The sequence below is a fragment of the Heterocephalus glaber genome, unplaced genomic scaffold, assembly GCF_053883595.1.
Source record: "Heterocephalus glaber isolate CG9 unplaced genomic scaffold, H.glaber_assembly_v1.0 deba00001571, whole genome shotgun sequence".
NCBI lineage: Eukaryota > Metazoa > Chordata > Mammalia > Rodentia > Bathyergidae > Heterocephalus > Heterocephalus glaber.
Genome location: NW_028258356.1, coordinates 2,154,984 through 2,171,378, shown reverse-complemented (window position 1 = coordinate 2,171,378; position 16,395 = coordinate 2,154,984). Strand labels below are relative to the sequence as shown.

The window sequence follows — 16,395 nt, the reverse complement described above, 5'->3', positions numbered from 1 at the left end:
AGCAATATTTACCAGAGTTCATGGTAGTAGACAATACACTATTGAGTATCACACACCCTTACAAAACACCTGTTGTATAACCAAACTTGTGGTTTAAATATTATGTCTTAATATTAGTCACACACAGACACATAGCTACTCATGTCCTTGAACCTATGCACCTGAGATGTGTGACAGTATTAAAGAATAGCTTTAGTTTCTTAAGTAAAAAGCCAAAAGAACAAGCAACAAAATAAAAAAGATAAATTGGAGTTAATTGAGAATAAAGGCTATTGTATTTCCAAAGGATGTCATCAAGTAAATGAAGAGACAACTCACAGAATGGAAGAAAGTATTTGCAAATTGTTTACAGTATTTGGTAATGGTTGTGTACCCAGAATGTAAAAATAATTCTTACCTTACAAGTCAATAATAAAAAGACACATGACACAATTTAATATTTTGCAAAAGATCTAAATAGACATTTCTCTGAAGAGGTGCAAATGACAAATAAGGATATAAAAAGATGTCCAACATCATTAGTCATTAGGAAAATGCAAATCAAAACCACAGTAACACCAACCCTGAGTAGCTGAGCCTTTCAGGCCACCATACCACCTCCCCCAGTGCCGAGGAGCAGAGCCCACCCTAGCAATGAGGACGTGGGCCCAGCAGGTGCCAACAGCACCTCCCATGTATTGAAATGAGAAGATATGTAAACAAGTCTTAAAACCAGATTTCCAGATCACCTAAAGCAACCCTAAAGGGAAACAAGAGGGACCAATCTGATACTCAACTACTTGGACTCCCTGAACCTGCAAAAAATGAAATCAGAAATAATTTCTCACATAACAGCAGAGACTGTGCCCATAGTAAAACACATGATTAATAAATCTAGAGAGGACACAGATAAAAAAATTAAGGAGCCAAGGAACATGATGGAAGCCCAACATAGGAAACAAATGAAATGCATAAAACAGATGCAAACAGATTTCCAGGAGATTAAAAACTCCATTGAAAGTTTACACAGCAGAATGAGCCAATGTGAGGACAGAATTTCAGATATAGAAGATAAGATTGCAAATAGTGACCAGGAAAAGAAAAATTGCTTTAAAATAGTAAGGGAGCAGAAGAAATCAATCCAGCAGCTGCTATATGATGCAAAGAAAAATAACATAAGACTGATTGGAGTCAATGAAGAAACAAGAGAGAGTGCAGATGACATAAAAAAACTGTTCACAGAAGTGATGGCAGAAAACTTCCCAAGCAGGGGAAAAGAATTTGACACACAGATAAGTAAGGCATATAGGACTCCAACTAGCCTTTATCAAAAAAATCTACACATAGGCATATAATAGTTAAGATTCCAGAAACCCAACAGAAGAACAAAATTCTACAAGCAGTTAGAGAAAAGAAACAAATCAAATACAAAGAAAAGCCCATCAGAATCACAGCAGACTTCTCAACACAAACCCTCAAGGCAAAAAGAGCTTGGAGTGACGTATTTCAAACCCTGAACGAAAATGGCTTCCAAACCAGATTAATTTACCTTGCAAAACTATCTTTCAAAATTAATGGGGAAATGAGATACTTTCACCACAAAGACCACCTTAGGAACTTCATAAATACCAAACCAGCACTCCAAAATATGTCAGACAATATCCTAGGAAAAGACAATGAGGATCATAACACCAGGAAGCCCAGCAGAATGAATCCATCAGGCAAGACAAGAAACTAAATGCAAAGGGGGAGAATCCAACAAAAAGAAAGTCATGACAAGGATAAGTCAATGCATATCAGTTATAACCATCAATGTTAATCGTCTCAATTCACCAATCAAAAGAAATAGACTGGCAGAATGGGTATAGAAGCAAAATCTAACAATATGCTGCATACAAGAAACATGCCTTATTCAAAAAGAAACTCATAGACTGAAAGTTAAAGTGTGGAAAACAATACTCCATGAACACAAAAAAGAGCAAGAGAAGCTATCCTGTTCGCAGAATAAGTGGATTTCAAACCAACACTGATTAAGAGAGACGAAGGACACTTCATCCTTGTGAAGGGAACAATCCAACAGGAAAAGATGACAATCATAAATATCTATGCACCAAACACTAGTGCACCCAACTATATAAAACAAATACTAGTGGACATGAAAAATCAAAAAAGCACTAATATAATAGTAGTGGGAGACCTCAATACTCCATGGCTGCAAATAGATAGATCAACTAGGCAAAAAATAAATAATGAAATACTAGAACTCAATCAAACTCTTGAACAAATGAACTTAACAGATGTTTACAGAGTGTTCCACCCCACAAAATTAGAATACACATTCTTTTCAGCTGCAAAGGGGTCGTTCAACAATATAGACCACTTACTCGGTCATAGAACATGCTTAAGTAAGTGCAAAGGAACTGAAGTTATCCCCTGTATATTATCAGATCACAGTGGGATGAAATTAGGGATCAATAACAAAAGAAACCACCAAAATTTCAGAAACACATGGAAAATGAACAACACACTTCTGAATAGCCAATGGGTCACAGAGGAAATTAAAGAAGAAATCATACAGTTCCTTCAATTAAATGACAACGACAGTACAACATATTGGATTCTATAGGACACAATGCAAGCAGTCTTATGAGGGAAATTCATAGCAGTGAATACTCTTATTAGGAAAACAGAACAAGCCCAATTAAACAACTTGATGCTGAAACTCAAGCTTCTAGAAAAAAAAGAGCAGGACAAACCCAAAGCTCATGCAAGGGAGGAAATTATAAAGATCAGAGCAGAAATCAATGCAATGGAGACTAAGAGAACAATACAAAAAAAATCAATGAAGCCGAGAGTTGGTTCCTCGAAAGAATAAACAAAACTGACAAAGCCTCAGCCAACCTCATCAGAAAAAGGAAAGAAAATGCCCAAATGCATACAATTAGGAATGAAAAGGATGAAATTACAATGGACCCAGCGGAAATCCAGAGGATCATCAATACCTACTTCGAGAAGCTATATGCCAATAAGATGGAAAACACGGAAGAAATGGACAGATTCCTAGAAATGTATGTATTACCAAAGTTGAACGAAGAAGACCTAAAAATTCAAAACAACCCAATATTAATTAGTGAAATTGAAAATGTAATTAAAAACTTACCAACTAAGAAAAGCCCAGGTCCTGATGGCTTCACTGCTGAATTCTGCAGGACATTTAGAGAGGAACTACTGCCACTACTCTTTAAACTCTTCAGTAAAATTGAAAGGGAAGCAATACTCCCAAGTTCATTCCTGGAAGCAAACACCACCTTGATCCCCAAAGCAGAGAAAGACCCAACCGAAAAAGAGAACTATAGGCCAATCTCACTAATGAACATGGATGCAAAAATCCTGAATAAGATACTGGCAAATAGAATGCAGAAGTTCATCAAGAAGACCATACACCCTGACCAAGGGGGATTCATCCCAGGGATGCAGGGATGGTTCAACATAAGCAAATCAAGAAATGTAATACACTATATCAATAGAGCCAAGGACAAAAACCATATCATCATCTCAATAGATGCAGAAAAAGTATTTGACAAAATTCAATATGCATTTATGATAAAATCCCTACAAAAAATTGGAATAGATGGTCTCTACCTCAAACTGATAAAAGCCATCTATGAAAAACCAACAACCAGAGCCAGGGATTTAGCTCAGTGGTTCTGCCGCCTGCCTTGCAAGCGGGAAGTCCTGAGTTCGATCCCCAGTACCAAAACAAAAGCAAAAACAAAAAACCAACAACCAATATCATACTAAATGGTCAAAAACTGAAATCCTTTACACTAAAATCAGGAACAAGACAAGGATGTCCACTCTCACCACTCCTGTTCAATATAGTCTTGGAAACATTAGTCACAACAATTAGACAAGAGAAAGAAATAAAAAGAATAAAGATAGGAAATGAAGAAGTCAAATTGTCATTATTTGCAGATGACATGATACTCTATATAGAAGACCCCAAGAACTCCACCAAAAGTCTTCTAGACTTAATAACCAAATTCAGTCACATAGCTGGTTACAAGGTCAACACACAAAAATCAATAGCTTTCCTCTACACAAACAACAGACTTACTGAGAGATAAATAGGGCAAACAATTCCTTTCACAATAGCATCCAAGAAACTGAAATACCTAGGAATCAACCTAACAAAAGAAATCAAAGACCTCTTCTCTGAAAACTATAGCACTCTGAAAAGAGAGATTGAAGATGATATCAGAAAATGGAAAAATATCCCCTATTCCTTGGTAGGAAGGATCAACATAGTGAAAATGGCCATACTTCCAAAACTGCTCTACAGATTCAGTGCAATCCCAATTGAAATCCCAGCAGCATACTTCACAGACCTTGAGAAAACAATCTAAAAATTCATTTGGAACAAGAAGATCTCTAAATTGCAGAAGCAATTCTAGGCAACAGAGACATGGCAGGGGGTATCACAACTCCCAACTTGGAACTATACAACAAAACTACTGTGATAAAAACAGTGTGGTTCTGGCAAAGAAACAGACCTGAGGACCCAGTGGAACAGATTAGAAGATGCAGAAACAACTCCAGACACACTCAGCCACCTCATCTTGACAAAGGAGCCAAGCACCCTCACTGTAGGAAAGATATCCTCTTTAATAAATGGTGCTGGAAAAATTGGGTTTCAACTTGCCAAAGATTAAAACCAGACCTATATCTCTGACCATGAACTGAACTAAAATCAAGATGGATTAAAGATCTAAATATTAAAACTGAAACACTGAACTGGCTGGAACAGAGGTAAGGTAGAACTCTTGAAGACATTGATGTAGGAAAAGATTTTATGAGTAAAACTTCAGTTACCCATGAACTAGCACAAACAATAACCAAGTGGGATCTCTTCTTATTAAAAAGTTTCTGCACAGCAAGGGAAACCACCAGCAGTGTGAAGAGACAACCTACAATGTGGGAAAAAGTCTTCACATGCTCTTCCTCAGACAAAGGTCTACTATCTAGAGTCTATAAAGATCTCAAGAAAATCAGACCTTCCAAATTTAAGGACTCAGTCCCAAAATGGGCATCTGAAATGAACAGACATTTCTCAGACAAAGAAGTAGAAATAGCAAATAAATACATGAAAAAATGTTCAACATCGGTGATCATTTGAGAGATGCAAATGAAAACAACGCTGAGATTCCACCTCACCCCAGAAAGAATGGCTGCTAGCATGAAATCAACCCATAACAAATGCTGGCAGGGCTGAGGGGAAAGAGGAACCTTGCTCCACTGCTGGTGGGAGTGTAGACTGGAGCAACCACTGTGGAAATCAGTATGGAGATACCTCAAAGAACTAGGACTGGAAGTCCCATTTGACCCAGCTCTTCCCCTGCTGGGCATCTTCCCCAAAGAATTAAAAGAATCATACCACAGTGATATATGTGCACCTGTGTTCATAGCAGCACAGTTTGTAATAGCCAAAACTTGGAAGCAGCCCAATTGCCCATCAACTGGAGACTGGATAAAGAAAATGTGGTTTTTTTAAATATAATGGAGTACCACTCAGCCATAAAAAATGAGAAATTAGAGACATTTAGAATGTGAAATAGGAAGAAAAGGGGCAAAGGGGAAGGGGAAGTGCTAGGGGTTGGGGAAAGGAAAGAAGGGAATGGAATCAATATGAGAAAATGGAAACAAAGTTTTTGTAAATAGCGAAGGATGGAGGGATTTAAGGGAGGGCAAGGGAATGGTGAAAAAATAAGAACCTAGAGAGATTATGTAAAGGTGCAGATTTCCAGTGATGAATGTAACTGTATTGTATACCTAAAATGCACCAATAAAATTCATGTTAAAAAACCACAATAACATATCACTTCAGAATCATGGGAATGACTATAATAAAAAATAAAATAACAAATGTTAGGGAGAATATGGAGGAACTCAAACCCTCATGCATTCTTTGTGAAAATGGAAAATGGTATAGCTCCTTTGCAATATTGTTTTTCATTTACTGAAAACATTAAATATAGAGTTATATGATCTAGCAATTCCACTTCTAAGTATATATTTAAGGGAAATGAAAATATATCCACCCAATAATTCATACTCAATGTCTATGGCAGCATCGTGCATTATAGACAAAAGGGAAATATCTCAAATGTCCATCAGTTTAAGGATAGAAAAAGTGATATATCATACAATGAAATATTATTCAGCCATTAAAAGGGATGGAATATTGATATATGGTCTCGGATGAACCTAGAACACATTATGCTAAGTAAAAGAACCCAATCCAAAGAACTACATATTTGTGGATCAATTTATATGAAACATCTAGCATAAGCAAATCTATAAACATAGAAAATAGATTACTGGTTGTCAGAAGTTGGCGAGGGAGGAGGAATGGAAAGTCACTACTAGTAGATATGAGTTTTTCTTTTGGGGATGATAAAATGTTATAAAATTTATTGTGGTTATGTTTGCAAAACTCTGTGACTAAAACAACTATTGTACTATTTAAATGGATGGATCAAATGATATGTGAATTGTATTCATTTTTAATTTTTATTAGTACAAATTTGCAGCATATAGTGATAACATTCATCATGGGGAGCTGGTGAAGAACTATATTTCAATAAAACTATTTTTTAAAATAGGCAAACCAGGCATGGCAGCATACTTCTATAGTCCCAGCTACTAAGAAAACTGAGGCAGGAGTATCTTTTGAATTTCAAGGCTCAAGACCAGCCTGGGCAACATAATGAAACAGTCTCAAAAAGTACAAATAAAAACAGCTACTGTTGCTACTGTTACTGTCACTTTTTCATAAACTCCCAGTGTCAGTGTATGACCAGATAATGAAAATGAGATTATGTTAATATAACACTCAGCAATTCACTGGATGTGCTAAAGTGCCAGATGCTGTGTAACATGTTTTATATAAATGAAATAACATTTTTATTTTGGGGGCAAATTTATGGTTTCTATCACAGGTGCCCCAAGCTTTACATGCCAGCAGTCCAAAATTCCTTTACTAGCCATACAGAATTAATGTAATACATTAATGTATTTTTTTTTTTACTGTAAATGGCCTGCCTTAACAGGGTGGTAGCTAGAAGTTCATCTTCTCAGTTGCATATTCGTTCCTACCAGACAGTCAATACCTCAGGGTGGGCATCACTTGAATTGTACTCATGATAACAGTACTTGGTAGATAACAGCTTCAAAAGCTCTCTTACTTGTTCTCTGTCACTGATTTTCCCACCTGGATTTGTTGTTTCCATCTGGATTCTTGTAGAGCCCTTGTTTGGAGTTATCGAAGGTGTTAGTGCTGGCCTCTTTCTAATTGGCATGCTGGTAGCCCTTGTTGCCTTTTTCATCTGCAGGCAGAAAGTGAGGTAAGTACAAGGATGCCTTGAGTGATCAAGCCTATGACTTTAGATATGCAACTAAAAATGCCCTTTAGCCTGGAAAGTAAAAAAGACAAATAATTTAACTTCTCCAATTTAAACAACCATTGTTTTTGCAGTTAAAAACAAGAGTCAAACTCTAAAATCATAACTTACTTGTTTTTTGCCTCTATTATATACCATTGATGAATATGCCCCCTAACCAATGACTATGAGGCCATCAGTATCTTTATTTAAATACTAAATAACACCTTTTGCATAGGAAAAATGTTGGTTCATATCCTCATGCAGATGGAGATATTTGTAAATTGTGTCCCCCACTTCTTTTCTGACATATCCTGAAAAATATAGTTGACATCACTATTTTGTGGCTTATATTTGCCATCCTAATTTAAGAAGGAACTCAAAAGAACCAAAGAGCATGTGCCCCACTGCCATGTTCTCTTTTCTTAGTGAATTTTTTATTTGGCACATTATACTTTCTCTTGCAGTCATGTCTGGCATCTGAGATTTATAGGTTTGGGTTTTCTTTTAAGGACAATTTTGTTGAGAGTGTGGGAAGTGATTATGACCTAAAGCCAAAAAGCAGAAGACAAATCTACAGTTATTATAGAGATCTGTGTCTAAATGGGAAAGATGAACTTTTTTATGTTCTTCTTTCCCTTTTCCGCCCTCAAAGAAATGTTGGCAGAGTGCAAATCTTCATGAATCCTTGAAAAATCCAGATTTCCACAAACATGCACAGCCTTACCATAAGTGGGAAATTAGTTCAAATAAGTGTCATAATTATAATAAAAATTCTCTACCTTGGGCTGGGGCTGTGACTCAGCGGCAGAGCATTTGCCTAGCATGTGCAAAACACTGGGTTCAATCCTCAGTACCAAAACAGGAAAATAAATCTTCTGCCTTATGTTTCAGCCATGGTAGAGAAAGGCCCTCCGCACGCTTGAGCATTCGCAGGGATCGACCACTGTCTGTCCACTTGAATCTGGGCCAAAAAGGGTAAGTGCCATGTCACCTTTCATCGAACTGGTTGGAAGGTGGTATAATATGAGATTTGCTGACAAGGTCTTTTTTCTTTTTTTGGTTTCTTCACAGTTGCCGGAAAACTTCTTGGTAAGGGAGAACTCATTACTTATTATATTACCACTTTTGAAATGCGACTCATACAGGTTATGGCATTTTGCCTTTTCTTCAGTAACTTTCCTTTCTTTTTATTTTTAATTACAGCCCCATAAAAGTAAATCAATTTGAAGGGCATTTCATGAAGCTTCAGGCTGACTCCAATTACTTGTTATCCAAGGAATATGAGGTACAACTCAAGCACAATGAAACACGAACACTCCCTAGTCCTCAGCAGAGTTTCCCTCCTAACCTTTACTGTGGAATCCTAGGCTGATTCATCTCTGAAGTTAAAATGATGCTGAGGGTTTCAGCTGAATGAAATTTATGCCTGGAACCATTCCCTGCACAACACATATAATTTACACCTAATCTAATCTACACCTAACCTTGGGGCCAGATTGAGCTCCCAAATAGTACAGCAAAATGCTGCCTAGATCAGATGGTAAGGAAGAGTTCATCAATCTCAAATGCACACCTAATATTGTCAGTTATTCAGCCCGGCCACATGCTTGATTGGGAAACAATGTAGTTTGGTAAAAAAGGCCCAGACTTTGGATTTTATTCCCAGTTTTGTTTGTGTGACCTGGAGCACATTCGTTATCCTGGCTAAGCCTCAACTGTAAGATGATGATAGGAACACCTCCGATGTGGGGCTGTGGATCTGAGGGGAACCCCAAGGCTTCATTCCATAAATAGTAACTGGTGTATTTTTACATTATTGTGTACCTCAAGGACTATCCAATTTAGCTTATTCTATTTTAAATTTTCCACTTGCAAACTTACTTTTGACATAACAGGACTTAAAAGACGTGGGTCGAAACCAGTCTTGTGATATTGCACTCCTGCCTGAGAATAGAGGAAAAAATCGATACAACAATATATTGCCATGTAAGTTTTGGGTTGCAATTTGTAAAACACTGTCTTCCTGTAGCTATTTCTGCTCTGTCCCAGGAAAAGAAAGGGGTTGAAGAAATATAGTGTAGCCGGACATGAAAGCTCTCAGGCTCTGGATGATTTTAATAAGGAATGACTTTTATGTTACTCCACTGCTCTTCAGAAGCATAATGACCAGCTTAAATTCTGATTATGAGCAGTTGTCTCAACATCTTAAAAGCTGAGCGCAACAGTGGATTAACAGCAGAACTTTGACATCAAGCTGACCAGAGTTCGCTTAATAAAATTCTAGTTAATGACTTACAAAAAAATTTATCCTTATCCCATTAGGTAAAGCACTAGAAGGTCACTTTTCTGGATTGTATTCATTCCTGCAGGTAAAGGGAACTGGCCACTTCAATAGGCAAATGTCATGATGGTGTAAAGAAAGGTGCAGATGGGGTTCACATTGTACGCAGCCTGGAGCAAGTTAGTCATCCTGCTTGGGCCTGCTGTGAGCAGTGGAGATTAGGATCCTCCCTTGTGGCTGCTACTGGGATCAGAGATGAGGCACATCAAATACTTCACTTTACATAAACAGAAAAATTACCCCAAGACACAGCAAGTCTCTCAATTAACTTTCTTCCAGATGATGCCTCACGAGTAAAGCTGTCCAATGTGGATGATGACCCTTGCTCTGACTACATCAATGCCAGCTACATCCCAGTAAGTGAACCTCTAGGCTTAGGATGAAGCTGAGACAGGTGCCTATTCTGGAGATGACACTACTCCTTTGTGTTCCTACTGTTCTGAGCTCTGGAGATATTTGTAGATTTTTGGAAAACCATGTCTGATTGCCATGAAACAGGGTGTTCTTTAATCACTTTAAGGCCTATTTTTTACAGTGACCATAGTAACTTACAATTATCATGAGCTCAGAATGCATTTCAAAAGTGGTTTTCTTTTTGTGGCCCTCAAGTAAGATTAGAGCTCCCGAGGGAAGATAAGGCTCTCCTACAAAGACTGCCTAGGTAAGGAAATCAATCTCATATGGATTTTTAAAAGCCACAGACACACCTCAAACACTGTGTCAAATCTTTGGGCTTTGATTCTGTAGCATCTTGTAACAACCTATAGCACATCACAGTGGAAGACATTGTAAGGATCAACTAAATCCAAATTGAAATCCCACTTCTGTCCCTTGATGGTTCTGTTGTCAGGTAGTTCTTTTAGAAATAGCTCGCCAATTAAACTTACTCCTTCTTTGACTCAAACAGAGAGTTGGAGAAGACAAGCCAACAATGGTACCAAAAGTTTATTTGAAAAGTGAGGGGTGAAGGGGTAAGGGAAAAACTAGCTCTGTAGAGTCAGCTTGGGTCTAACAGAGAGGAAGGGACTGCCCTAACACAGAGTGGGCTACCGTGAGGAGTCATGTTAGCAGGCTCCTTGTGGCATCTTGTCTCTTTTATGTCATCCACATTCATGGGATCCTGAAAGAAGCTTCACATACGGGGTCCTGGGAATTATTTGGCACTGACCTGGGATCTTATAATTGACAGGTCCTATTTATTTCCCCAGCCAGCTTTGCTATACCCTACTTTCTATATCAGTTCTGTGACCTTGGGCAAATTATTTTACCACTTTGAGCCTCCATTTTCTTTTCCAAAAACTTAAGATAATAATATTTACCTCAAAAAATCATCAATTCACTCAGTATACACCTAGTAGCTAAATGCTAATTGTAAGTCAAACACTGAGCGATATGCAGGCAGAGGATAAACAAGATTCTGACCATAATGTATTTAGAACAGTCAAGGCCTCAGGAAATTGCAAGGCAGAGCTCTGAGAAACCTGCCAGTGTGTTTCTCCAATATACTCCAGTGTCATCTGGGTCTCTCGGTTATGAGGCAGATGCTGACACAATAAGGCTGCAGTGGGGCCTGGAACTCTGCATTTCTAACAAGCCCTCAGGTGATTGATTCCATTGCTGCTGCCCTGAGAACCACACTCAGATATCAAGAGATTAGAGGTTGCCAGAAGGTATTTAAGAGATTACTACCCAGCAGAGAGAAAGGTAAAGCAAGCCATGTGCTCAGAATAAATGAAGATCAGCTAGATGGGAGGCAGTCTGGGTGGGCAGTGTTGTGTGTGGCAGAGGTGACATAATGTAGAGACTAAGGAGAAGCAAGGAGATGAAGATTTTCAACCAGGATTTACAAGTAATTATGTATTACTGGAGTACAAAATGAATGAAATAAAAAAATCCTAGCTCATAGTACGCTGGATAAGATTAAGTAAGAGGTGAATAGGATTAAGAAAAATCCATGGAAATTTTGACCCACTGCACATTATGTGACAAAAGGTTAACAAATAGTGGTTTCTTTTCTATTAAGCTTCCTTACATGCTACGGCTTACCAAATTATTCTAATGTCAGTTATCCAACATGACTAAAAGTCATCCCTCCAAAATGAATAAAACTCAATCCCTCAGACACAATTATAATTAAGGGTGAAGTGTTTTCTAGATTATTACTTGAGTCCTCCATTTGCCTTTTAGAGACCCAGTCTGAAGGGAAATGTGCCTCTTAACAATAGTTCAGTGTTCTGGCCTTTGTCCTTCCTGCTCCCAAGCCTTACACTTCTGTTCATTTCTTTTTCTCAAACCAGGGCCCTGGCAGAGACCTCCCTATCATCTAATCTTCAGAGCTAACTCTTTGTTTACAGTTCTGAAGAGGCCCATTGTTTCTGACTCTTCATGTTGTAAATTCATCGCAGGGCAACAACTTCAGACGAGAATATATCGCCACTCAGGGACCGCTTCCTGGCACCAAGGATGACTTCTGGAAAATGGCATGGGAACAGAATGTCCTCAATATTGTCATGGTGACCCAGTGTGTTGAGAAGGGTCGAGTGAGTAAACAGTCTTCCTGACTTCCACACTTTGCTTCCCACATCACGGGTGGAATTCTAAGCCACCCGATCCAAACTTGTACCCCACAAATCCAAGTAGAGACAATGTGAGAATGTTGAAGCCCCTCAGTTGTAAAAGGTGGCTGATTCTGAGTCTAAAGTTTCAATCAAAAATGTTCCCACCTGTTGACTGGGATTATCATAAGAGGGGTTTACACAGAAAGAGATTCTGCCCAGTCATCTGCCCCTCCTTCAGTGTATGGCCTAGTAGACAGGGAGACCCTGCCGGAATCAGGGAGACTGGCCTTGTTCTCAGGAAAGGTGTGAGTTCTAGGCTCTTTTGGAAGATTCAAGTAAAATAGATGTCTGGACAAATTAAGCAAGCCTCTTGTAATACATTTATAACCCACTACTTTATATGGTTATTTAGGATTAAAAGGGAGATTACCTGTAAAGAACTAATAAAAAAAATATTGGGTTTCTCTCAGGTTATTTATGTTACACTGAGACCTTTATGCTCTCCTCAGCAAAACTAGCCTTATATTTGTACATATATATAAATAGACACAGAGAGATGAAACAACTAGAAATATGTATATAACCATATACATATGTTTATGTATAAAACATAGAAATTGGCTGAGTGTGGTGGCACACAGGTGTAATCCCAGCACCTTGGGAAGCTGAGGTAGAAAGACTGTAAGTTTGAGCCCAGCCTGTTCAATTTAGCAAGTCAGCAAATACCCTGCCTCAAAATAAAAACAAGTTGGAGATATAGGTCAGTGTGATGGCGTTGGGTTCAATTCTCAGTATCACAAAAAACAAATATTTATATACATATATAGTTCAGATGAGCCCCCTTGCAGTGCCTCACCAGTTAGCAGAATAAAAGCCATGTTTATATATTTGATACACATGCGTACTTATACAAATACAAGCAAATTATATATTCCTGATCAATGAACATGCACACCTTATAAAATACGTCAGTTTATAAATAAATGTATAAATACCACCAAACAAAATATAAAATAGATAAATAAGTGTTCACAATCCTCTCCCCTTTCTTTGTACATGTAAATACAAGTTTAGCTATCCATTATAACTTCTCAAAGATTTCTTGGCACACGGCCCACATTAAAAAAAACAATAAAAAGTATGAACAGAACAGAGTCAGGAAGACAAGGCCTTCCTCTGCTTGACTGGATCTCTCTTCAGAAAGAATACTAAATTATAAGTCATGGTTTATCTGCTAGTGGAACAGGAATGCTGAGAAAATCAAGTTTTTAAAAATCAAGCCATGTAATACTGCCTGAAATGTGAATGAATACAGTTTGGGAGCTCGAGGTTTGTTCTTTGTGGGTAGCCCCATTTCTTGGAGCAGCAGTCAGCTTCAGCACTGGTCAAGAGCCAGTTAATAAAAAGTAGATGCTAAATTGTTTTAGCAGCTGATACCGGATTCCTAAGTCAGGAAGGGATTTCAAAATGAAAGTCCAGGTTCTCACAGGAATCATGTTCCTGGGCTGACATTTTTTCTGTCTGTCCTCTTGTAGGTGAAGTGTGACCATTACTGGCCAGCAGATCAGGACTCCCTCTACTATGGGGACCTCATCCTGCAGATGCTCTCCGAGTCTGTGCTGCCTGAGTGGACCATCAGGGAGTTTAAGATATGCAGTGTATGTTAGTGTGCTTGGCTTCATTTAATAACCCAATTTGGGAAGATGTGAATCCTATTTTTGCTGATTGCTCTCCTGTAGTTTCAAATCACAAAAATTCCTACGTGGCACTGTTGTCAATTTTTAGTTTTCCTCCTGCTCTCTTCTCTCTTTTTTTTTCTTAAATTCTTTTATTGGTACATTGTAGGTATATAACACAATTACATTTCTCATTGGGAATTGTACCTTTACATGATGCATCTTGGTTCTTATGTTTTCCCCATTCCTAGCCCTCCCTTCACTTCACCCCCTTCCTGCTCTCTTCTCTTGCAGGAGGAACAGCTTGATGTACAAAGACTCATCCGTCACTTTCACTATACGGTGTGGCCAGACCACGGCGTCCCTGAGACCACGCAGTCCTTGATCCAGTTTGTGAGAACTGTCAGGGACTACATCAATAGGACCCCTGGTGCTGGGCCCACCGTGGTGCATTGCAGGTATGTATGTGGCAACCTAGGAGACAGAAAATGGCATCCATAAGAGCACTGTGCCATGGAATCTGAAAAAAAAAAAAAAAGCATAAATATGGGGACAGTGGTGGGTGGAAGATCTGTCTGGGCTCACCAGCTGCCTAACTCCCAGAGCATTTTATTACATTTTCTCTTTTCTGCTCTTCCACCTCACGCCTCTTCAGTAAACTTCTCTTCCACTTTCTTGCTCTTCTACCCCTCCTTCACCCTTACTCTCTATCCTTCTCTCTCCCTCTTGTTCTTTTCCCTACTGTATGGAACACAAAGTCCTTAAGTGACTTCCATGAACTTGATAGTTAGACCTAAGTTCCAAGTTCCCTACAACTCCCCTCCCATCCTCACCAGGAATGTGACCGCACCAGCTCAGTCATGCCTTTTGCCATTCTTATTCCTTGGGGTGGCTTATCTCTCTCCTCCACCTGTATAAGCCCTATGTATCCTTTAAGAAAGTTGCTCTAGACTACTCTCAGGTCTAGTCACATGTCTTTGATCATTGCTGTTGCTATAACAAAATACTACAGAATAATCTACAAATAGAAATGTATTTCTCAAAGTTCAGGAGACTGGGAAGTCCAAGATTAAGGCACTGACAGGTTCAGTGTCTTTTGAGTGTACAGTCTCTGCTTCCAAGATGGCACCTTGGAAGGGAGGCTGTGTCTTTACATTGCTGAAGGAACAGAAGGACAAAATGACATAGCTAGTTCCCTCCAGCCCTTTTATAAGACGCTAATATCATATATAACGTGGAGATCTCATGGCCTAATCACTTCCTAAAGATTTTATCTCTTAACACTCTTGCACTAAGCATGAATTATAGAGAATACAAACTTTCAAACCATAGCATAGCACTTGCTTAAGAGCACCCAATTTTGCTCTTAAATTTCTGTTCTCTCTTGACTTCGTGCTTCAGACAGTCTGTTCGTAAAATCGACCTAACAAGCCATCATTCTCTCTCCAGGGAGCCTGGTGCTTAGCTCATTAATGTATGCAACAGCACTTTGACAGTCCTAACTGGATGGCACTAATAAATAAAGAGCAGTGAATTGCTACAGTAAGAGAAATGTCAAGTGTGCTAATCTTCTCCCAATCAACCCAACACCCTATGAGCCTTGCTTTTATGTCATTGGAACCCCAATGCTTTTAATGAGAATGTGAGGTACTCAAGAGCTTCCTACTTTCTGATGAAAAAATGGCAGACATTTTGCCCAGGAACACTGGAGAATGGTTCTTTTTACCTTTTGAATGTATGCATTGTCAACCTAAATAACAACCAGAGATTCTCCCAAGAATAATAATATTCATTTGGGAATACCAGAACATTTAAATGGGAATATATGTACTATAGTAAAGGATAGGTGTATTTGAAGATCTCGAAGCAAGGGCAAGTTTTTAAGGCAAAAAGGAAGAGATTATTTACACATGCTACTTAGACACAAACCTCATTGATCCTCATGACCTGAGGCAGGAGTTGGTGTCAGCACATTGCTAGAGATACTATTGCTGAGCTGGTATTCTGTCAAGAATATCTTATCTGAATTGCTGCAGCCTTTTAAAACTGTTGTCACAGAAATCCACGCACATGTTCAGGGTATGCAAATTATCAGATGCTCATAGAACAGGAAGCTATTTTTGCAGGCCTTTCCAAAGACCTCAAGAAAGTATTTATCATGGACAGGCAAACATGAGTTCTCCCCCTTCTTAACTTCTCCACTCTGACTTTGCCTGAGTCTGATGAAAATGACTCCATCTTCGTAACAGCAACTCACACAGCATCCAAAATCCCCAGATGAGCCAGGTGTAGTGCCTCACGCCTGTACCCTATTACTCCAGTAATCTGAAGCAGGAGGACTGAAAATTCAAGTCCAATGTGGGCAAGTTAATGACTTAGTGAGATCCAGTCTCAAAATT

General features: G+C 38.7%; 1 protein-coding gene across 3 annotated transcripts in view; it reads left to right on the top strand.

Moving 5' to 3' along the window:
• Ptprb (protein tyrosine phosphatase receptor type B) overlaps window positions 1–16,395 on the top strand; it is a 131,851-nt gene that overhangs the window by 99,445 nt on the left and 16,011 nt on the right. For all 3 annotated transcript variants that reach the window (XM_087192422.1, XM_004845046.3, XM_004845047.3), the window contains 9 exons: window positions 7,283–7,382; window positions 8,313–8,396; window positions 8,493–8,510; window positions 8,625–8,706; window positions 9,317–9,407; window positions 10,042–10,118; window positions 12,168–12,302; window positions 13,856–13,978; window positions 14,291–14,454. In XM_087192422.1, coding sequence (XP_087048548.1) covers window positions 7,283–7,382; window positions 8,313–8,396; window positions 8,493–8,510; window positions 8,625–8,706; window positions 9,317–9,407; window positions 10,042–10,118; window positions 12,168–12,302; window positions 13,856–13,978; window positions 14,291–14,454 — 874 coding nt within the window. The remainder of the gene's footprint in view (window positions 1–7,282; window positions 7,383–8,312; window positions 8,397–8,492; window positions 8,511–8,624; window positions 8,707–9,316; window positions 9,408–10,041; window positions 10,119–12,167; window positions 12,303–13,855; window positions 13,979–14,290; window positions 14,455–16,395) is intronic.